Below are 24,473 nucleotides of genomic sequence, written 5' to 3'. Positions count from 1 at the left end.
CTCCACCTAACTTGATCGTAAAATACTGTAAGCTAAATGTCAACAAAACATACCAATACTATAACGTTAGCCTAAGATTACATAGGTAGCTAGCATGCAGACATTAGCCAGCCAATGTCAAGTCATTGGTTAGCACAAGTCAGCTAACGTTGGTTCATTACTGAGTAAACTAAGACGATAGACAGCTAGCTAACATTAGCACTTTGGAGTCATTGTTTACCTTTTCTTTCCTCGTAATAAGTATTTATATTCCTTTGGATATCCAGAGCAAGCGTTTCGATTTCAATGCCCGTTACGTGCCTATTAACAAAACTTAAAAATGGAAAGAGACAAACAAGCGTTCAATGATCAAGGTCCTGCAACTTTACAGAGACTTCTATGAAGAAATTCTCACTCGAAAATGGCGCCTAAACGCGCTCGTCGAACCAAAATTCGTTACAAACTCACGCATGGCATCATGGGAGTATACGTGATTCTAAAACCAAGAATTTTAACGCCAGCCATACAAAATCTAACTGGACACTGCTTTTCAGTGTGTATTTTAATATTGTATCAATTTTAATGTCCAATGCCATGTAATATAACTTCAATATATTGCGGTGTGTTGTTACAGAATAACAAATTCATGACACACCCCCTTCTAGACTTTGAATGAAGAAGCTTGGAAAATCCTCCAATGGCTGTGTAGGAACTGTTGCCTGGAGACAGCACTTGCGCGTACAACTTGGAACAACTCAGCAACACACAGTGACGTCAAGAGGAAATCTTCGTCTCATATCAGTAAAGGTACCTACTTATTGATTGAATAAACCCCCCCACAAGAATGTCACACGTTTAGGTAGTCAGTGTTATATATAATTTAACCAGCACTGATATCCAGACAAGGTGTAATATTTTGACACTGGCATTTGTGAATGACGTATTCCAGGCTGTCGTGTGTTAACGTCCCGTTAGGCTTGCTATTCTAGCATGGCAATGCTAACGTTATTTAGCTTGGCTGGGCATCATTATTAACCAGTTTCTTACTGCAAGATGAATAAGACGTCGATGTTATCGTTGTGCTGAATATCTTATAGTGGGTCTGTCGTGTGTTTCAAGTAACGTTAACTTAGCTGTGGTCTGTGTTGAATTGGAGTGTAGAAGCATAGCGTTGTTTTTAACGTTAGGGGCTAGGGGACAACTTTAGCCACTTTTTCAAGCTGAAAACGTATCCTTCCTTACGAGACTAGCAGCTATGGCAGTTGACGTTAATGGGGTGTTTTTGATAGAGCAATCTACATACATCAGCATGTTAAGCATAACACTGGTGGCGTCAGTGCTAGGCGAATTTAATGTTTAATTACTCACCTTAGCTACTTTTGCACACAGAAAGGGCAATGTAAACATAAGTTCTATTTGTCAGTGTATACCTGACACATCGCTTAGTTTTTCAAACTGTAACATCAGACAACGTGCATGTGCATCCATGCTAGGGCAGTGACTATAACCACTGATTAGGGAGATATTTTGATAAAAAGTTACTGTCATGAGCTTGATAAAAAAATGTCGACTGTTTAATGATTCCTTTTTATATGTCGGAGACTCTTGTTTGTTGAAGTTTTGGGGCAGTCATGCCATAAAAATAAATGTTAACAAGTGATAGAAATAGATAGTGTAATTATTAGGCCCATACATGTATATTAAAGACAATATATTAACTATATGATATATTATATTTAAGACAACCAATAAGCAAGCCACAATGCCTAACAATATTTTTTTTGGCTTTACAGGCTTCAGCTATTAATTCCAAATTATCCATATCTGTAAATTTGTGCATATAAAAGAGTAGCACTGGTTGATGTCTTTGGTCATTAAAGAGTTTCATGTCTCTGTGCTACATGTAGCTCAACTTCACAACAGGAATCTGAGGAACTTATTCATGACAAGCTCATCACCATGAGGTTGAAAACAACCCTACTGAAGGAGCCCAGACATATCCTTTTCAATCTTGTAAGTTTATGTTGTCCAAAGTTATTGTCAAAGATGGAAGCACATAGTAATGGAAAGTGATATTGATTATGTCCTTCTGTCATAAGTTGAGTTCATGATTTTTGTTTGGTCAGTTTGACAGTCTGTGTTTCTAAGAGCCTAGAGTATTTCAAGCTGTGTTTTGTGCCTGAGGCCTCTCGGTTGCCTTGCCTGCAGTGTCAGTTGAGGTCCTTGACAGCGGCACACACAGCGAGTTGGTGAGCTGTGTGGGGTGGACCACGGCAGACGAGCTCTACTCGTGCAGTGAAGACCATCAGATCCTGAGGTGGAACCTGCTGAGCAATGAGACCAACGTGGTGGTCAACACCCAGGAGGATATCTACCCCATTGACCTGCACTGGCTTCCCAAGAGCAGTGGTGGAAAGAAGCAAGCCCTGGCTGAGATATTTGCTCTTACCAGCACAGATGGTAATTGTGTGAATTCATGTCTTTGGTGAATTGTGCCTCTCGTAGTCCAAAGCGATAGTCGGTGTACCAGTTTTTGAGGCGTTTGGTGGATATGGAGAGGCTTCATGGTGCTGAGGTAGGCCACAGCTGTTGCTCTTAATGACGAATTTCCCTGATTTTATAGGCAAGCATTGTTTATTGTTTGTTTTTTTCCCCCTCCCATTTCATTTAACGTAGGCTAACCAAAACAAGTTCTAGTGGTCAGCATGTTCATGATTGACTGATGCCATAATACTGTTATTTGCCAATTTTGTTTTGGCAATCCAGTTGGTGATTTACACATCACAAAGTGATGTGTTACAAACAGAACAGAATAATAAACATAGTAGAAAGAGATCAAGTGCAGAAGTTAAAATGGGGCTAGAAATATTTGTGATTGAACTTTATTATGTTATTTTGTCTCCATTTTTTCTGAGGGGTCAGACTTCAACTTTTCCATATTAATGAGACACTACAGTACAATATGGTTAAAATATTTCAGCGAATGAATATATCTAAACAAATATAATGAATGAATATCATCATGAAACTTGCCCAGTTGTTTACTCTCATTAAGATAAAGATGTCTTTAGACATGCAAAGTAGATGTAATATACTCAACTTTACATATTTTTCCCTGTTCATAATTCGTGGATGAAGTCAGGTTCAAAATGATGGTGTGTTTTGTTGACATATTAGATGCAGTGTTTGTTACAGAGGCAATTTTGGCTGTTTTTATCGTTCCATTAATCAGAAAACACTGTAAGTAGATAGCGAACGAACATTTTCGTAAACAGGGAAGTTTCATGTGTACGTGCATCTGGAGCTGAGATATCTGGCACAGAATATGAAAAAAGAGGCAATTTTGAGAAAACGGTCTATAATGTATTGTTACTAAAACCAACAGAAAATTGTCATCTTTTCTTTGCTTTTTCTTTATAATAAGCACTAGAATCAAGATGTTACACTCTCAACATTAACAATAGAAAATGACAGGCACCGAGCATTAACTGATCCCAGTTCCTGGCTTTGCCATTTTGCAGTATGTTGGACAGACTTAACATTGAGCCTATGCACCATTATATCTCAAATGCTTTGTGTGACATGTGTAATGAGGAAAGATCGATGTTCAGGACACTGTGTGTGTGTGTGTGTGTGTGTGTGTGTGTGTGTGTGTGTGTGTGTGTGTGAGTGTGTGAGTGTGTGAGTGTGTGAGTGTGTGAGTGTGTGAGTGTGTGTGTGTGTGTGTGTGTGTGTGTGTGTGTGTGTGTGTGTGTGAGATGTGTGAGAGAGAAAGAGAGAGAGAAAGAGAAAGAGAGAGAGAGGAAGAGAGAGACAATGAATGTGTGTGATTGTGAACCTCCCTCCCATTGACCCACTCTCACTCTCACACGCTCATCAGATGTAAACAGACGACTCTCACTCTCACGCGCTCATCAGATGTAAACAGACGACTCTCACTCTCACGCGCTCATCAGATGTAAACAGACGACTCTCACTCTCACGCGCTCATCAGATGTAAACAGACGACTCTCACTCTCACACGCTCATCAGATGTAAACAGACGACTCTCACTCTCACACACTCATCAGATGTAAACAGAAGCCTCTCACTCTCACGCGCTCATCAGATGTAAACAGACGACTCTCACTCTCACGCACTCATCAGATGTAAACTGACGACTCTCACGCGCTCATCAGATGTAAACAGACGACTCTCACACGCTCATCAGATGTAAACAGACGACTCTCACTCTCACACACTCATCAGATGTAAACAGAAGCCTCTCACTCTCACACGCTCATCAGATGTAAACAGACGACTCTCACTCTCACGCACTCATCAGATGTAAACTGACGACTCTCACGCGCTCATCAGATGTAAACAGACGACTCTCACACGCTCATCAGATGTAAACAGACGACTCTCACTCTCACACACTCATCAGATGTAAACAGAAGCCTCTCACTCTCACACGCTCATCAGATGTAAACAGACGACTCTCACTCTCACACGCTCATCAGATGTAAACAGACGACTCTCACGCGCTCATCAGATGTAAACAGACGACTCTCACTCTCACACGCTCATCAGATGTAAACAGAAGCCTCTCACTCTCACACGCTCATCAGATGTAAACAGACGACTCTCACGCGCTCATCAGATGTAAACAGACGACTCTCACTCTCACGAGCTCATCAGATGTAAACAGACGACTCTCACGCGCTCAACAGATGTAAACAGAAGCCTCTCACGCGCTCATCAGATGTAAACAGAAGCCTCTCACGCGCTCATCAGATGTAAACAGAAGCCTCTCACGCGCTCATCAGATGTAAACAGAAGCCTCTCACTCTCACGCACTCATCAGATGTAAACAGACGACTCTCACGCGCTCATCAGATGTAAACAGACGACTCTCACTCTCACGCGCTCATCAGATGTAAACAGAAGCCTCTCACTCTCACGCGCTCATCAGATGTAAACAGACGACTCTCACGCGCTCATCAGATGTAAACAGAAGCCTCTCACTCTCACGCGCTCATCAGATGTAAACAGAAGCCTCTCACTCTCACGCACTCATCAGATGTAAACAGACGACTCTCACTCTCACGCACTCATCAGATGTAAACAGACGACTCTCACTCTCACGCACTCATCAGATGTGAACAGGCCGGTGGAGACGCTGTCCGCTGTGCGTTCCCCCTGTGTGCTCACCGCAGTAATGCCAGTGTAGAGTTGCATAAACACACCCACAAACTAAAGCAGCAATTTGGTCTGGCATTAGCCCATGGTGATGAACACCCTGTTCAGTCTGGGAACTCACTTTCAGCTCCCTTGGACCAGTAGTAGTGAATCACCTACCTAGATATGCACGTAGGGCTTAGCGGCTGCCATTATATACATAGATTATATGTACACTTAACCAACCGGTGTTGTACAGGACAACTTGTCTCAGTGTGCTTGATGTCATAATCCTCTGTACTCCCACAGGGTAATATGATTTTTTTTTTTTTTAAATATCTCTTTAGTTCCAGATGTCTTTCACAAGAACAAATCAGGAGTTATTGTCAGTGTCATAAAGGTTCTTGGAGTTTGTTGATACAGCAGAGACTGTGGAAAACTGAAAAGATCCCCCCACCCCCCCACAACACACACACACACACACACACACACACACACACACACACACACACACACACACACACACACAGACACACACCACCCCCTCGGGTTTGAAATGTCAATTTCTGCTTTCTACACTCCAGCCCGTGCGCGATGAAACCACAGATGGGTGGGTGAAAAATCTTCCAGTCTTTTGTGGCTTTCTGCAGCCTCAGTCACTATAGGCCCCCACGAGTGTGCTGTGTAGATGTCTGTTGTCTCCTGCATCCTCAGTCACACTACAGGCATTTTCCCACCGACAACAAACCCGTTCTTGAACCGATTCCTATCAGAATTCTTTGAACTGTTGTGCTGTCTAGTGAACCAGCCCACACTTTCACCAGTTTTGAACTGAACCAAGGATGCGTCATCAGCAATGGCTGTTGCATGCAAAAGTGAATGAGATGCATAAACAGGAGGATGATATGAGCAGTTGTTCTGTGAAAATGGCAGAAATTAGCTGTTTAAAAATGCTGGTCAAAGTCTGCAGTGTAATGCTGGTTTACTAGTTTTGTTTACTCATGGCAACAGTTGATTTGGACTCAAGCTTTTAGCCTTCTCCCCTCCAAACGGCAGAATGACACGCCCACTCCAGTTTGCAGGAAAAAAAAAAACAATTTTGTGGTTCAAGTTCCCTAACCAAGGCGCCACGTTCCGAACCGGCTTTTGTTTGGTCGACTCAAAAACGCTCCAAACGTTTCAAATATTGGTTCGCGAACGGGAACGCAGCCGGTTCTCTGTCTCTGTGGAAAAAGGCTGTATATGCGGGCCCCACGGGGTTGCCTGTTGTCTCCTGCGGCCGCAGTCACACACGCAGCGGGCCCCACGGACGTGCGGTGTTAGACGTTGTGTGTTGTTTCCCAGGCCCTCACAGAACATGCCAAAGTTGCCAGCCAGGGGCATCACTCGCGCCCACAGTCATGGCACTCGTCCTCCTCCCTCCCCTCCGGCACATCACCAGCCTGCCTTCAGACGTTGCATTTTTACGGCAGCGTGCTTACTACCTGTTTTTTAGGGGCTGGCGACGTTCACTTTGTTTGGAGATCCAAATATAGAGCCGGGAGAGAGCGGCGCGGCGGCCCTGCTGATTTGCAGTTCTAGGCAACCAGAAATTACATAGAACATTCTGATTTTTTTTAATACGCAACGCCACAAAGTATATGTTTGGCTTGTGTCTTTGATAACCGTCTCCATGCCTAATCGCTCTTTGTCGCTGGCATATAGGAAACTGGTTTAATCCCGACGGCTGCAGCAGACACAGACACACACACACACACACACACACACACAGACTCTAGTCATTCATTCATTGTGGGGTGGAGAAGCAGGGTTAGCAGCAGGGCCATGGCAATAAAGAGACGGCCTGTGGCCATGTGAAGGGTCGCGGTAGTTCTCCACCACTCCACACTAGTCTCGCCATCTCTGCTTGTGTCTGTTCTGCTCAGGGCGTCTAGTTCATATAGGCTGCCTTCCTAAACTTACTTAAGTGTGTTACTCACTGTTGGAAGTGTACCTGTACTTGTGTCTGTTTTGCTCAGGGCGTATGGTTCATGTAGGCTATCTTTTTAAACTTATTTAAGTGTGTTTTCATAATTTCCCAATTATTAGCCATGGCTTATAGGCCTACATTGATTTTGCAAACTTTCTTCGCCTAAGAGGTTAATACACAAGGGCAGTTCATATTGTATTAATATGGTTTTGTTTCTTTTAATGTGCATAAAACACCGTCCTGCGGCTTATACACAATGTGGCTAATACACAGGAAATTACTGTACACACTGTTGTGAATGCATCAGATATGGAATACGTTAATGCTTTTTTCAGTGGTGGAGAATATTTGTATGGCTGCCTGCCGCATGTATTGTCTGTTAAGCGCTGTGCAGCATGTCCCTCCTGCTGCTGCTTATCGTCTGCGTGGCTGCATGAAGTGGGAATCGTGCTGCAGGGGTTACTGCCGTCGTACTGCCCCGGAGTGATGTCATGGTGCAAATACACTTCTAATTCAGGGCTGTCTGTGGCCCGGCCCCTCAAATAACACAACTGGCAGTGTTCCCTGGCTGGAGGAGAGCGCTAGGAAACCGCCCCTCCATTGAGCCTAAGTGACCCCAAGCTTTTAATGAGGGGCCTGTAAAGTTGCCGGAGATTTGGTGAGAAATGACATGTGCTCCCAGGTGCTGTGTTCCAGCGACAGTTATAACGGGGTTTTTTTTGCCTTCCCCAAGGTGAAAACGGTCTCTTGTGAGAACATATTTATAAGGAAATAAGGCAAGGTTATGTTTTGTCATGTCGTGTCAACATGCGTTTAGCCATAAATGCACCGTGCACTCACACCCTCTGAAAAGGTGGTCTGAATTACGAATGCTAGCTTTGTCGAGCTTTGTTAACTCCCTCACGAAAGGCTGAATCACTGTTCAACTAAATGTTTTTCTTTCATGTGCCGCATAATGCAACCCTGACCTTATGGAGTTTTAAAGGACAGGACCCTTCACGGCTCGGTCTTTTCACATGGCATTTTTTTGTCTTGTGTCATCTTGTTATTTTGTAAATTTGTTTGTTTATGTCTTGTTGTCACGGGTACACTGGCGACTACGCCACTCCATCTCGGCACTGTCTTATGTATCAGTCTTGTGTGTGAAGCGCTTTGGGTTGCACTCTGTGCACGTTAAATGTGCTAAACAAATTAAAAATTACTTACTTACTTACTTACTTACTTACTTATACCATTTTGCTTTTCTTTCCTACCTGTTTGCAGGCAAGTTCCACTTGGTGTCGAAGACGGGCCGCATTGAGAAGAGTGTGGAGGCCCACCGAGGGGCCGTGCTGGCGGGCCGCTGGAACTACGATGGGACAGCCCTCATCACAGGTGGGGCCTGGGACACCACAGCAAGCTTACAGTCATTTCCCGCATATAAGCCGCATTGTGTATAAGCCGCAGGACAGCATTTTATGACAGTTAAAAGAAACAAAACCGATATTAACACTATATTAACTGCCCCCCTGTATTAGCCTCATAGTGGAAGAAATTTTGCTAAATCAATGTATAAGCTGCGGCTAATAGTCTGGAAATTACGGGTATGTATAAATAGCAGTGGACACTTATTTATTTGAATGGACTTTTAGTGTACATGAAGCATACTGGATGGACAGTATGTGTATTTATAAGTGGATGCATGGATGTGAAATAATATGTACGAAGAAAAGATGAAATCAGAATGATTTGAGTGACATGGCATCTTTGACATTCTATCAGCAGCAAAAAGCAGCTTTAGTAGTTCATTGGTATTGAAAGGATTACTCTAAGTGAGTGATTCCAAGTCAGTTTTGGCGGTGGTGTAATTGAAGCCTAGAAGAGATGCAGTGTCCTCCTGCATGATAGTATGTCATTGCCTCAGGCCCTTTGCGGAGCAGAGTGCGGGTTTTGACCATAGGGTTTTGACCATAGGGTTTTGACCAGCCTTTTTCTGACCTCTTTGTTTTGCTCCCTCAGCTGGCGAGGATGGCCAGATCAAGATCTGGTCCAAGAGCGGCATGCTGAGATCAACACTCGCCCAGCAAGGTAAGACCGGGGGCCTTCGGAGGAGCCTCGGAATCTCATACAAGGATGAAATAAAAGGAGGTTTATTTGTCACATACATAGAAATACAAACGTAAAACGTGCAGTTACATTTTTTCTTTGGTGTTCAGCTTTTTCTGTGCGAGTGTGAAGAAGAACGATCAAAAAAATATTTCTAATGAATAGCAAGAGAGAGTATAAAGTGCAGTGTGTGTAACCTACAGTCCTTGTGCAAGTGTGCAGTAAGTGTGAGCACAGCTTATTTAGTCGTGTGCTTGTTCAGGATATATTGCCTATTGCCTATTGGGCATATTGAACTGAAGCTTGACTTTGAAAATGATATCACAAATCAAACTGTAATCCCAATATCTTTGAGAAAACATTGCAGAGAGATATTTTGGCCAAATGGTGCAGCACTGCTGGATTTATTTGGTGTGCTGCTCGACTGCTTTGTTGTTTTGTGGTCCCTGACAGAAGTTTGAGTTCTGAAACAAGTAATCGAAGCAGTGCCGCTCTGAAAAAAGTGTCTGGGTTGGCAAGAAAGCCTGGCAAAGGCGTGGATGAGAAAATGCCTTTTTCTGTCACGGCTGTCACTGGAACTGTCACGGCTGCGCTTTCTTTGTACGTTTTGTTTTAATCTTTGGAGAAAATGCATTTTCAAGGCCATGAAATGGCATGTCTGCTGAAGAGAATTCCACACTGAATGTACTCATCTTAAATGTATAAAGTGGGCTTATTATGATGGTGCTTCCACACAGTAGAGGGGGCTTGTTGGGAAGTCTGTTTTAAGTGTGGTTTACGAGACTGAATTCAAACCCACAAATAGACACGTGACGAACTTTGGGAGAGAGAAACAGAAAGCGTGAGAGAGAGAGTAGAGATACAGCGAGAGAGAGAGAGAGAGAGAGAGAGTGTGTGTGTCTGTGTGAGAGAGAGAGAGTGTGTGTGGGAGAGGGAGAGAAAGAAAGGGGGAAAGAAAGTCCAAGGGAAAAGACCGAGGAGTAAGCACTGGAGATGAGAAAAAGGCTGTTCATTTTGTAAACATGAACGCAACACACAGCAGCCAATTATGCTGTCACACTGAGACCTCAACGCTCACTTAGCCCTCTGGTGCCTGTGAGTGCACCTTACTGGTGGAGCACCGAGCCAACCTGGCAACCTTAGGCTGCAATTTTTGCCCATAATACAACTATATTTGTGGATCCCATGATATAGTTTTTTCCCCTCACCGCTTGCACATAAGCCCATTGCTATTCTCTTAAGGCTGTGTGTGTGTGTGTGTGTGTGTGTGTGTGTGTGTGTGTGTGTGTGTGTGTGTGTGTGTGTGTGTGTGTGTGTGTGTGTGTGTGTGTGTGTGTGTGTGTGTGTGTGTGTGTGTGTGCGCGTGTGCGCGCGCGCGCGCGTGTGTGTGTGTGTGTGTGTGTGAAAGCTGACCCACATCCAGTACATCTGTGCACATCCACATCAGTACACATCCAGCAGATCAGAGTCAGATCAGAGAGGACATTCAGCCACCTGAACAGCTGCCTTATGAGCTTCCTCAGTGTGACAGGAGTGTTAAAGGGGGGGTAGGCTGGGCTGGGTTGAGAGGTGGTTGGGTTGTGTTGGGGTGGGGGGTGGAGTGGTTGGGTTGGGGAATAGGCTGGGCTGGGGTGGGTTGGGTTTGGAGGGTAGGCTGGGCTGGGTTGAGGGGTGGTTGGGTTGTGTTGGGGTGGGGGGTAGGCTGGGCTGGGTTGGCTGGGGGGTGAGGGACTGCTGGGGCATACTGCTGGACCCTGTCGCCAGATGAATCAGCGTGCCAGTTCCATTTCATTAAGAGCGCCATAAAGTCCCAAAGGTTTATTGGAGCTGAGTTTTATTAAAAGCCATAAAAATAGATTTCCAGTGATACAGTCCTCCACTTCACCATCCCATGCGCGCGCTTCACTTATTAATTGTTTCATTGTGGCGTTGAAATGTTAAAACGTGCGTCCGACAGGCTGTGCCACGGAGCGGAGGCTTGTCATCATGGGCCCATCGTGAGCTTGTGTCTTGTGAGGAGAAACAGTGACTCAACAGGCAATTAGTCTCCATGGCAGAGCCGGCCGTCCAACCGGTGTGCGGAATAAGAGAATGAGGTCAGGTTTTAATGGGCCACAATGGAGCTCGTAAGTTAGCCTGTCGTGACCTCAGAGTGCGCGCGGTTAGACACGCCGGGGCTTTTTCATTCATGTTTTTCACCTGTAGTTTGTTTGGAACTAATCTGCAAGATATAGACTACATTTCCCATGTTGCGTTAGGGAGCAAAATAAATCAAATAAAGACGGCGGGGTGGGGTGGGGGGGGGCTTAGAGAGGCCAGCATCGTGTGGAGCCAGAGGAGTTGAGATGAGCGCTGATATGAGTGAGGATCGCACTGAGACAGGATGTGACACGGGGGGTGTGTGTGTGTGTGGACGCCTTTGCCACTGTCTGCATAACCCAGCCCCCCCAGCCCAACATAACCCAACCCAGTTCAGCCCAACATAACCCAACCCAGTTCAGCCCAACATAACTCAACTGAGTTCAGCCCAACATAACCCAACCCAGCCCACCCAACATAACCCAACCCAGCCCAACCCAGCCCAACATAGCCCAACCCAGCCCAGCCCAACCCCAGCCCAGCCCAACCCCAGCTCAGCTCCACTCCTGATCTTACTCTGGGACCTGACATGTCCACTAGTGCACACCAGTGGGACCATCAGTAGTAGCATGGACGTGTGTGTGTGTGTGTGTGTGTGTGTGTGTGTGTGTGTGTGTGTGTGTGTGTGTGTGTGTGTGTGTGTGTGTGTGTGTGTGTGTGTGTGTGTGTGTGTGTGTGTGTGTGTGTGTGTGTGTGTCTGTGTCTGTGTCTGTGTCTGTGTCTGTGTCTGTGTCTGTGTCTGTGTGTGTGTGTCTGTGTGTGTGTGCATCACAGTGCAAATCAGTGTTGGACTGCGCTATGTGATATGTTTTCAGCTTTTTGGTCTGTGTTGTGTAAAGGTTATTGCATTATTTTTACTTATTAGTTTGGCTTATGTGTACAATTGCAAGCACAAATATTATTTGTAGGAGCTTTGCAACCCAAATGCATGTCATTTCAGACCATTTTATTTATGGCAGTTTCCCAGTTCACTTACAAACAACAGGAGAGGATAAGTTGTACTTAGTGATAATTATTTAGACGCTATTGAGGCATTATAAAACATGTTACTTGTGTTCATTTCAATGCAGTTAATCACTTTCTTAGCCTTTTTTTATTTTATACTAAGGTATACATATATGCACTCACTCAATCAAATTTCTTTTTCCATTTCTCTCTCCCTCTCCCTATCTCTCCCTCCCTCTCTCTGTCCCTCACTCTATTGCGACCTCTCTCTCTCTCACTCTCTCTCCCTCCCTCCCTCTCTCTCTCTCTCTCTCTCTCTCTCTGTCTGTAGGATCTCCTGTGTATTCGGTGGCGTGGGGCCCTGACTCTGACAGGATCCTGTACACGTCAGGCAAGCAGCTCATCATCAAGCCTCTGCAGCCCAGCTCCAAAGTGCTGCAGGTGGGTAGACCTCTGGCCTGTCCTCTGCCCCTCCCTGCCTGGACACAGACAGGTCCGGAGCCCAGCAGGACGCAGGACACACACACACACACACACACACACACACACACACACACACACACACACACACACACACACACACACACACACTCACTCACTCAGAGACACATCCCAGCTCATTTTGGCCTCATCTCTGGTGTGTAGACATCCCTGTGTTCATGCTACACACACGTTAGATAGAGACTGAGTCATGTGGTGTTGATTCCTGATTCCTGATTCCCACATGTGTTAGATAGAGACTGAGTCATGTGGTGTTGATTCCTGATTCCCACATGTGTTAGATAGAGACTGAGTCATGTGGTGTTGATTCCTGGTTTCCACATGCGTTAGATAGAGACTGAGTCATGTGGTGTTGATTCCTGATTCCCACATGCGTTAGATAGAGACTGAGTCATGTGGTGTTGATTCCTGATTCCTGATTCCCACATGTGTTAGACAGAGACTGAGTCATGTGGTGTTGATTCCTGGTTTCCACATGCGTTAGATAGAGACATCATATGGTGTTGATTCCTGATTCCTGATTCCCACATGTGTTAGACAGAGACGGAGTCATGTGGTGTTGATTCCTGATTCCTGATTCCCACATGCGTTAGATAGAGACTGAGTCATGTGATGTTTGTGTGTGTGCGCGCATGCACACGTGAGTGTGTAAATCTGCATGTACTGTATGTGTATGTGTGTTTGTTGTGTGTCTGTGTTGCATGTGTGTGTGCTGGTGGTGTGTTGCATGTTTGTGTGTGTGTGTGTGTGTGTGCGCGTGCGCATGTGTAAATATGTATGTATTTGTATGTGTGTGTGTGTGTGCGTTGCTTGTGTAGTGTGTGTGTGTGTGTGTGTGTGTGCGTTGCGCGCGTGTGTGTGTGTGTGTGTGTGTGAGTGCGTTGCGTGTGTGTGTGCGTGCATGTGTGTGTGCACGTGCGCCCATGCTGGGCGGCTTGACTGTGGGGTGAGTAATCTCTCCTACTTGGCGTGTGTGTATTTATTTGTCCTGGTGGGTAGTGGGCTGCGCTGGGGACCTTGGGTAAACACCATAATGGCTTAGCCAGGTCTCCCCCACACACACCTTCTCCTCCCAGCCTGACCTCTGCTCCCTCACTACCCCCCAACCCTTCCCCTCACACTGTGTGTGTGTGTGTGTGTGTGTGTGTCTGTGTGTCTGTGTGTCTGTGTGTGTGTGTGTGTGTGTGTGTGTGTGTGTATGTGTGTCTGTGTGCGTGTGTCTGTGTGTCTGTGTGTCTGTGTGTCTGTGTGTGTGTGTGTGTGTGTGTATGTCTGTTTGTGTGAGCATGAGTTTGAGCGTGTGTGTGTGTGTGAGCATGAGTTTGCGTGTGAGTGTGTGTGTGTGAGTGTGTGCATGTGTGTGTGAGCCTGAGTTTAAGCGTGTGTGTGTGTGTCTGAGTGAGTGTGTGTGTGTGTGTGTATGTGGGTGCTTGTGTCTGTGTTTGTGTGTCTGTGAGCGTGTGTGTGTGTGTGTCTGCGTTTCTATGTGTGTCTCTGCTCCCTCAATACCCTCCAACCCCTCTCCTCAAAATGTGTGTGTGTATGTGTGTTTGTAAGAGTGTGTGTGTGTGAGTATGTCTGCATGTGTGCTACCACAGTAATGCCTTTCAATCCATCATTGTCTGGGCCCAAATCAGCTAAGCTATCTGTCATTTCTGTGTGCACGTCATCAACTAATTCTCATCCAATACATCTATTACAGCATGTTTCTCTTTTCTGAGGCGGGTATGTGTGTGTGTGTGTGTGTGTGTGTGTGTGTGTGTGTGTGTGTGTGTGTGTGTGTGTGTGTGTGTGTGTGTGTGTGTGTGTGTGTGTGTGTGTGTGTGTGTGTGTGTGTGTGTGTGTGTGTGTGTGTGTGTGTGTGTGTGTGTGTGTGTGTGTGTGTGTGTGTCATCAGAGTGGCTTAGCCCCAGGTCAGACACAGAGAGTGTGTGTGCAGCAGGCTAGCGTAGCGCTCAGGCCAGACACACAGACTGTGTGTAGAGCAGGAGTGCGTTTCCCAAAGCCATAGCTGCTAACCAAGTTAGCAACTTTGTTGGTTGCAATGCAATTTCCCATTGCCAACCATCTAAGTTGCTAACAGGTTAGCAGCTATGATTTTGGAAAACGTGCCCCAGGCTAGCATTGGAGAGCGGTTGCAGATTATTAGTCTTGTTTTTAATAGGTTTGGGGGGGTTGGTGGGGGGGTTGGAGGGGCCGTGGGGTGGGGGGGGGTTACGTGTGTAAGGGCAACCTCATCCCCCCCGGCGACCTGTGAACATGTTCCCATGTTTTCAATTAGGACAAGTGCAAGCAATTACCCTAACAGAGAACAGTCAGGGGATCTGTCAGCCAGCATCAGTTAGCATACGCCGCCACGCAAGGCCACTGGCCCAGCCCACCCCACCCCCGACACACACGTGGACGCACACACGCAGGCACGCACGCACGCACGCACACACACACACACACACACACACACACACACACACACACACTAGTGTTGTCACGATACCAAAATTATGACTTCGATTCGATACCTGCCATAAATACCTCGATAGTCGATACTGAACCGATACCACGGTGAAATTCTAAAATACAGTATCTGAAAAAAAGATCAATAATGGTCTGGTTCGGTTTCACTTTAACCAGCTTGTTCCTGTCCGGGTTTTTTTTTTTTTTTAGCAAATTACACTAATAAAAATAATAATTATTATTCCCCAGTAGGCTATAGTATGAGCATAATCTCTTGTTTGTTAACATATTTGCCGGCCACTTTTCTTTAACATTTCCTGTAAAGGGAGTGGACAAGTTAGCCTACTTTAATATTTCATGAGTTTGATTGTCTGACTTTCAAAGACCATCATTTATAATTGTTATATCCAGACAATATGCTTAGTAGGACGCAAACCTCCACCAGGTGTAGAGAAATGTGAGTTTAATTTAATACACTAGTGTGCAGGTCAATTCTGAGCTCATCATAAAGTCACCGCACGTTCATTATTTTTAGTCCATAGCTTTTTTTATTGTTTGTTACAAATTACAAGTGTTACAATTATAAGCAAGTTAGCCTACTACTCAGTGTGCCATCTGATGACGCCTACATGAGGTCTAGCCTGCTGAGATTAATGTTTGGACTCTATACATTCTGGCTATGGGCTCTAGAGAGTTTGTAGCCTAGCTCATATCTAAGAAATAATAAAAGAGGCAGACTACATGCCATGATAAATATTACCAGAACTGATTGAATGTTAAATAGATCGTTTGCAAGTTAAAGTTACAATTATCAACATGAACATTGAGTCATCTTGCAAACAGACAGACAAACAGCAAACCCCAATGAAAAAATAACCTCCGTCAAGGAGGTTTCTATGCTTATGGTCGTTATGCCTCGTCAAAATTCAGTGTTGAAAAAATAGTTTTCCAACTAGCCTACAGGATACACCACACTCGTTTCACTTAGGCTATAGTTTGTGGATACGATTGGGGCTGATCATGGTGTTTTCAATCACATTCGCTGACCTCTCGGTCTTTGAATTCTTTGTAAAGGTCGGGATGTCTGTCCGCAAGGTGCTGTGCGAAGTTGGACGTTGCCTGCATGCTTTTGTTTACATCTCTTGTGTCTGTTGGCTTGCCTTCACTGTCGACACATGCGAAATAGCTCCAGACTTCAGTTCGCCCGTCTATTTGATTAGCAAGCCGAGGACGGTCGGCAGGCGCTCCTGAACCTGTAGCCATCTCTCTCCCTCTCGCTCACTCACAGCCTGCTGCGTGCACACACTGTGGCTGCGTGTGAGAGGGGAAAGTTAGCCACGCCCACTAGCCTCTGCGTTCAAGGAGCATGACTGATAGTTGGAGCAGCTTCTTGCACAGACACGGAAAGTTATTTTTAATAAAGTATCAATACTAAAAACGTCGGAAATCGTATCATTTTTTGCGTTAAGGCATCGTGATACCTTTCTAGTATCGGTATATCGTGCAACACTAACACACACACACACACACACACACACATTGTGCACACTCACACATACACATACGCATGGACGCACATGCATACACATACACAAATTATACACACGCACTATACAAATACACATGTGCACACACACACACACACACACACACACACACACACACAAACACACGCACGCACGCACGCACATTGTACACACAAACACGCGTGCACACCCACATACATCCACACATACGCATGGACGCACACACACACACACACACACACACACACACACACACACACACACACACACACACACACACACACACACACACTCACTGCACACCCACATACACACGCACGCACACACACACGCACAGACACACAAAAATACACACACACACAAACATATTGTACATAACACACACACATACTTGTACGCGTGGACGGACACTATACACACACTATGTTACTTCACTATGCTACACACCCAGACACACACACACACACACACACAGACAGACTTACACCTCTATTCTTGCTCTCTGTCCCTTCTTGTCCCACTCTCACTAGGCCTCGATCTCCTCCCGTGGTGCCTTAGTGAACTCACGCTCCCTGTTTACCTCCCATTGCCTCAACACACCTCCACTCTCTCTCTCTCTGTGCTTCCTTCAAGACTATAAACTCCAAATCTGCCAGATCCAATGAAAAATGAAATGCATTCAAGTGTTATGTTGATCACCAGTTGTGGGAGTGAGTTCAGTTTGGACTGCGGTTGTCACTCTCATTCATAGCCGAACCTCCACTTGAACTGGCCCAGATGCAGTATCCAAATCAACACTGACATCCTACGCAGCCTTAGCATGGATGTGGTTTCATGAGTAATGTGCAGGTCAAGTAAAGATATCTTTTAGCTCAAATCACGTTCTCCAGCTCCGCGTCTTCAGCTGTTCTGATCAGTTGGAGCGCATCCCCCTCCCTGGCTGAAGCCACGCAGGAGGGCACTGAGAGAGCACGGCCGACTGCACTCTTGATGTCTGATGCTTTGCTCTGTCTGTTGGCGCTATGGGAATTCCTAATATCAAATGCATGTCGGCCTCGTGAGAATGCAGGCGAGTTTGGTAGTTATTGAATATATGGGCTTCACTAAAAAATTATATTGGACTCAGTTTATTTTGTTGGACTAATAGACACTTTCATTATTCTTCATTATGGTTTCGGTTGTTGGACGTCCATTAAAGCGGTTTTGTTATTGGAATATGATGCCATAGCCCAAAATGGCCAGTCCTAAGTGGTACTGAACTGAACTGGAGTTGTGTTCTGAATTAGGGTTAAGCTGTAGAGTGGAGATTGAGAGCTTAAAGTGAGGAGTAAGTTTAGAACATGTGTACATTCTGGTATAGGTTCAGAACATGTGTACATTCTGGTGTAAGTTCAGAACATGTGTGCATTCTGGTATAGGTTCAGAACATGTGTACATTCTGGTATAGGTTCAGAACATGTGTACATTCTGGTATAGGTTCAGAACATGTGTACATTCTGGTGTAAGTTCAGAACATGTGTGCATTCTGGTATAGGTTCAGAACATGTGTACATTCTGGTATAGGTTCAGAACATGTGTACATTCTGGCATAGGTTCAGAACATGTTATGTACATTCTGCTATAGGTTTAGGCTGGGTGAACCCTGCCTGAACTTCCGGGGAATTTGAATTTCGCCCGGAAGCTCAGGCTGGATACCACCAGATCTATTTTCGCTGTTTACTGCCAGAACCTTTGGCTCCAATCAGAAACGGCCATACTCTAGTCCTGGCACGCTATTGGCCAGTGACGCGCCGAAAACGAAATTTAAGCGACGCGAAGTGCAGTAGAAACAAAGTGCAGCCTCGCCAGGCTAATGTTCAATCTTAAAAGATTGAGCTTATTATGGTGAAAACCAGACTAGTATAGGTTCAGAACATGTGTACATTCTGGTGTAGATTCAGAACATGTGTACATTCTGGTGTAGATTCAGAGCATGTGAACATTCTGGTGTAGATACAGAACATGGGAACATTCTGGTGTAGATTCAGAACATGTGAACATTCAGAACAGACCTTGATCCATTTATCACGAGTTAATAGAAGATGAACTACCCATAAGCAGCTAATTCGAGAGACCAAAAACAAGTGTGATATTAAAATATGTATGTGAGTTTCTGCATTGTGTGTGTGTGTGTGTGTGTGTGTGTGTGTGTGTGTGTGTGTGTGTGGCCCTTGTGACATCGATCCGTCTCTTCCATTTGTGTCCAGTGGAAAGCCCATGATGGGATCATCCTGAAAGTGGACTGGAACTCGGTCAACGACCTGATACTGTCTGGAGCGGAGGACTGCCGATATAAGGTACAGTAAGTGGAACATAACAGGAGTTGAGTTAAACTTGATGCATCTCTGCACTCAGTTCTTTCTAAGTGTGTGTGTGTGTGTGTCTATGACCACTTTGACTGTCTCCATCATGGTAAATGGCAGCTCTCAGATGAGCTCTTAGCACTAAACCACAGTAGCGGAGAGCTCTCGGCCTCACCATCCCTTGTGGTCCTTCTCATGCTGGGCAGGTGCTGCTGGAGCGGAGAGACTGTGTAGTAATGAACTGGCTTATATCCCTGAGCAGCCTGTGTGTGCCCTGGACCAGAGGGGCATTCAGATTTGGCAAACAGTGGTGAACGCTCGTGGTGAACATCACCATGTTTTTTTAGTTTTTTTAAAAAAAAACTATTTGGTGTTAATATTCCATTCTTTTTTTTTTTTTTCATGGTTTATTTAGATTTTTCAGTTACAAAAAATGCAATGCAAAAAATGAAACTGTAGGAATAATAAATATTCCATTCTAACGGTGATTTCCATTTTTGCCTTCGTCCAGGTCCACTGTATGTTCGTAGAGAACTACCTCCTTAGAGACTGTTTGTTCAATTGTTCGCAAACGTTTGCCAAAAACTTAAGGCTAACGGGAAACTATTTGCAAACGTTCGCCTATGTTTGTGAATTTGATTGCACCTCTGACATTTTAACACCGTGTCGCTCCACGTCTGAAGGTTTTTAAGGCGTTTATTTCTTCTGAACGCTAGATGTTGTGTTTGAAATTGCTATCATTTCTTGCAGCAAGTGTCCAGTGCATGTCAGACCCACATCACTCTTAACAGTGTGTTTATTTTGGGTCAGTGCGTAACATCTTATGTCACCTATCTTGGTGATGAGAGGGCCTTTGTTACAAGCTGAAGAAATAAGGAGGTCCATCCAAAGATGATCCAACAAAGATGTTATTTTTTAACTAAGTGAAAAATGCATAATTACAACAAGTCATTCAGGTGGAGCGTGCCACTACTTCAACAGCCTTGACCAGATGAAGAATAAAGCAGCTTCTAACAATGTGTGTGTGGTGTGTGTGTGTCTGTCTTGTCACTGCAGGTGTGGGACAGCTATGGACGTCTGCTGAACGTGTCCGCCCCCCATGACTACCCCATCACCTCCGTGGCGTGGGCTCCTGATGGAGAGGTCTTTGCTGTGGGCTCCTTCAACACGCTCAGACTCTGTGACAAGACTGGGGTAAGCCAGCAGCCACTCCACAAACAAGCCCAGCACCACAAACAAGCCCAGCGCCACAAACAAACCCAACTCTACAAACAAACCCAACACCACAAACAAGCTCAACTCCACAAACAAACCCAACACCACAAGCAAACAAACCCAACACCACAAACAAGCCCAACACCACAAGCAAACAAACCCAACACCAACTCCACAAACAAGGCCAACACCAACACCACAAACAAACCCAGCACCACCAACAAACCCAACACCACAAACAAGCTCAACAGCACAAACGAACCCAACTCTACAAACAAACCCAACACCACAAACAAGCTCAACTCCACAAACAAACCCAACACCACAAGCAAACAAACCCAACACCACAAACAAGCCCAACACCACAAGCAAACAAACCCAACACCAACTCCACAAACAAGGCCAACACCAACACCACAAACAAACCCAGCACCACCAACAAACCCAACACCACAAACAAGCTCAACAGCACAAACGAACCCAACACCACAAACAAGCTCAACACTACAAACAAACCCAACACCAACTCCACAAACAAGCCCAACACCACAAGCAAACAAGCCCAACACCAACACTACAAACCAACTCAGCCATCACCCCAATGCTAAGCTGGCAGTGGCAGAAGAAGCTATAAAGGAGTTCATAGACGGGTCTTGTCCACTAGCAGAGAACCCGCCCTGTTCTGGTTCATGTTCCACAGGACTTTGTTCTGGCCCTTAGACAGGTCACAGAGAACCCGCCCTGTTCTGGTTCATGTTCCACAGGCCTATGTTCTGTCCCTTAGACAGTTCTGTTCCACTAGCAGAGAACCATCCCTGTTCTGGTTCACGTTCCAGATTGTGAACTGTTCTGAGCATTTCCACCAAAAAATAGATTGGCTCAGAACGAACCTGGAATGTTTTTTTTGTCCCTGTAAACCAGAGTTGGCGTGTCATTCTGTAGTCCAGTTATACACAACACTCGCAACACCCCCTGTTGATGACACATCCTTGGTTCTGTTCCAAACTCATGGAAATGCCGGCTGGTTCACTACATTCAGTAGGTTGAGCTGAATGAGGTTCAAAGTATTCTGAACAGAAGCGGTTCGTAGCCATTTCTGTGTTGGTGGAGAGACGCCCAGAGAGGCAGTTTTAAACTGGAGAGGGTACATTCCCCCTCTTGCATACATTCAGTGATCCTCAGAAGCCTCACACATGCACTTTTTGAGAGATCGGTTTTAACATAGTAAGTACATATAAGTAAAAAGAGCACCTAATTAAAAATATGCATTTGATATGCTTAATGTTTTCAACACATGCCATCAGTAGCGATCACAAATTTGTCCTGCTCACACAGCGCACATTCTAATATGTCACACGCCACCATAACTTGCCTGATTGAAATCAGCTCTTAACATTAACACAGGCTGAATAGTACTCTATGTTAGCCTAACCAGCCAGACCCACATCAAGATGTAGGGTGTGGGAACTCACCGTAGGCACTAGGCAGGACTCAATCGGAGGGGTGGGATAAACAGTTGTCTTTTAAATTTCCTCTCCACGCAATAGGATAGTGCTAAACGAATCATCTTCTTCTTTTCAAGTAGCAGGATGCTTAACGGTTGCAACTTCTAGTCACATGTCAGTCATCATTATGTTAAGCCCGCCCATCTACTTTATACATGATGTGATTGGTTCGGTGGTTTCTGCTCCCAAGTCAAACAGAGAGTTGCTAGACTGACCCGGGCAGCAAATTAGATTTGCTTCTGCTAGGAGCGTCTAGATTTCTTAACTCTATGTGATTCATGTGGAAAGGGATTTTCGTTTAAAGCAACACTAAAGAGTTTTTCGTACCTTAAAATAATGTTTCAAAATTATTTCAGCGGTTCATCAACTCGTAACAGGGTGAACGGCACTTCTGCTTTCACTTCGCGGCCCTTTATCGGCTACAACCGCACTATGTAACTTTACGAGGTGGGGTAGTGTATCTGCAATACATCATACTTTCATAAAATCATGCAACATATTCTACCTTTTCTGTTATTTCCTGGATAAACAAATAGCGTGTGTGCGACAGAGGAAAAGTGCTTTAGTGTTGCTTTAAGAGTTTGGTTGACGTGTTTCTTAGTCATTAAGGAACATCTACCCTGTATTGATTTCACACTCTGTCGTCAGGTGCCCCACACACGAGTATTGCACAGTTGCAAGAAGCAAACAATAGATTATTTATTGTGAACTAAGCACTGAATTTTAGATGAAACGTTGACAAATATGAAGTATAACAACTATAAATCAAGCTTGACATATTTGTAGAAATATCGGCTAGCTAGAAAATGAAAAGAAGATATCTGTTGATATAAGTTAAATTTGACCAGTAGCAAGTGTTGTAGTGCAGATCTCTGCCTGCTGTCATACAGGTTGCACTCTGGTACTGCAGCTCTCTCTTTGTGTCTTTGTTTGAGGAGAAAAGCTACGACACACTGACCCCTGGTCATCAGTATTTAGTCTGCTGGTGGACTCTTAATTTGAAGAGCTCTTTTCCAAAACGCTATAAATCCATTTTTGAAAACATTCAAAAGTCATGTTATTTAATTGTGTATTTCAGGTAATATCAATAAAAATGTGTTGTTTTGTTTTGATTGAGTAAAGATAAATCAACTAAACATAAACCAATACAGTTCCACTGAAATTACTTGGAAAACAAAATAAAAAAAGAATGATGTTAAAATTCATTCAAATGTTGGATATAGCGAAAAAGAACTCTTAATTTGCTGTGATGGTGGTGAAGTACACAGAGAGCATGTTTATACTGGGCCCGCTGATGACACAGTCTCTCACTTGGTTGTGACCTCAGCAAAGCCTGTTTGTGTTTGTGTAGCACGAGCTTTTCGACGGCCACTTGTGTCTCTGGGCCTTTGATGTAGCTGGGAGAACAAAGCATGAGAGAAGAAACAGAAGTTTCGACACGGCGGAGAGAGAAACCGACTCGAGAAGTTTCTAGCCACCTCCTCCTCCAGCTGTCTTTTGAAGACCTGGTGGCTGCGTGAGCTGTGTGAGCTCTAGAAGCTAAACGAGTGGGGGTTCTCTCTCTCTCTCTCTCTCTCTCTCTCTCTCCCTCTCTCTCTCTTTCTCTCGCTCGCGCTCTCTCTGTCTCTCTCTTGCTCACTCGCTTTTACCCTTCAAACATCTGCACATATTCTTCCACCTCTTCTCCTGCGTTTCTCAGAGTATATATTAGCGTTTGCTGCTGCTCTGTTGATTAATAGGGCATTTAGGGTAGTGCATTTAACACATTCTTCACTGGGTGATTTATGCCTTACAACATCTCTGTGTGTGTGTGCGTGTGTCTGTACGTGTGTGCTCTTGTGTGTGTGTGTGTGTGTGTGTGTGTGTGTCTGTGTGTGTGCGCGCTTGTGCTTGTCTGTGTGTGTGTGTGTGTGTGTGTGTGTGTGTGTGCGCGCGCTTGCTTGTGTATGCTTGTGTGCTCTTTGTGTGTGTGTGTGTGTGTGTGTGTGTGTGTGTGTGTGTGCGCACTTGTGGTTGTGTGTATGTGTTTTATAGAGGGAGACTGAGAGTCTGTCTGTCTTTTGTGAAGACACCAGTTCCTATTTAACACCAGTTCCTATTTAAGCGCCGCTTTTCACTGTTTCACTGTTTCAAAAGCACAGTCATTAATTGTGAGGTGTTGAGCTACACATTGGTGCTTATCTTGCATGTTGTGTAGTCCATGTTGTATGTTGTGTGTGTGTGCGTGTGTGTGTGTGTGTGTGTGTCTGTGTGTCTGTGTGTGTGTGTGTGTGTGTGTCTGTGTGTTTGTGTGTGTTTGTGTGTGTGTGTCTCTCTCTCTTCCCGGGCTGCGGTCGTGCAAGAGTTAAGACCCTGCGAGAAGTCTTGCTGTTACTACCATGACTAATCGCCAGGAGTTTCATTCTATATCTCGTACAATGGAACCTTGCACTTTACAGAGTGCTTGCTCAGCACAGCGCAGCGCAGGCTGCGTGGCTGCTTAACCCCTTGCTGCCCACTGCTGGGATGGCCCCTGTGGACGCCGAGCACGAGCAGGAATCCCCAGCACACAGGGCCAGCTCCACGCTTAACCCCGCGCTGTTAACTGGAGTCCAATTCCTCCTTTGTTTACGCAGACCTGGTCAATAAAGCTGGTTCTGATTCTGCTGATGTC

The 24,473-nt window shown here is 45.0% G+C and overlaps 2 protein-coding genes across 2 annotated transcripts in view; one reads left to right on the top strand and one right to left on the bottom strand.

The window, feature by feature from the left end:
* The window catches only part of smc4 (structural maintenance of chromosomes 4), a 44,499-nt gene extending 44,112 nt beyond the window's left edge, over positions 1 to 387 (bottom strand). The window contains exon 1 of the mRNA XM_062553349.1: positions 221 to 387. The gene's annotated coding sequence lies outside the window, so the exon portion shown is untranslated. The remainder of the gene's footprint in view (positions 1 to 220) is intronic.
* A 266-nt stretch (positions 388 to 653) lies between these two features.
* ift80 (intraflagellar transport 80 homolog (Chlamydomonas)) overlaps positions 654 to 24,473 on the top strand; it is a 101,502-nt gene continuing 77,682 nt past the window's right edge. Inside the window, exons 1-8 of the mRNA XM_062553351.1 lie at positions 654 to 786; positions 1,887 to 1,976; positions 2,219 to 2,439; positions 8,372 to 8,482; positions 9,107 to 9,175; positions 12,609 to 12,718; positions 19,005 to 19,094; positions 20,157 to 20,294. Coding sequence (XP_062409335.1) covers positions 1,939 to 1,976; positions 2,219 to 2,439; positions 8,372 to 8,482; positions 9,107 to 9,175; positions 12,609 to 12,718; positions 19,005 to 19,094; positions 20,157 to 20,294 — 777 coding nt within the window. The 5' untranslated portion in view covers positions 654 to 786; positions 1,887 to 1,938. The remainder of the gene's footprint in view (positions 787 to 1,886; positions 1,977 to 2,218; positions 2,440 to 8,371; positions 8,483 to 9,106; positions 9,176 to 12,608; positions 12,719 to 19,004; positions 19,095 to 20,156; positions 20,295 to 24,473) is intronic.

This window comes from Sardina pilchardus, chromosome 13 (assembly GCF_963854185.1).
Source record: "Sardina pilchardus chromosome 13, fSarPil1.1, whole genome shotgun sequence".
Classification (NCBI taxonomy): Eukaryota; Metazoa; Chordata; class Actinopteri; order Clupeiformes; family Clupeidae; genus Sardina; species Sardina pilchardus.
This window is presented reverse-complemented; position numbering and strand designations above follow the sequence as displayed.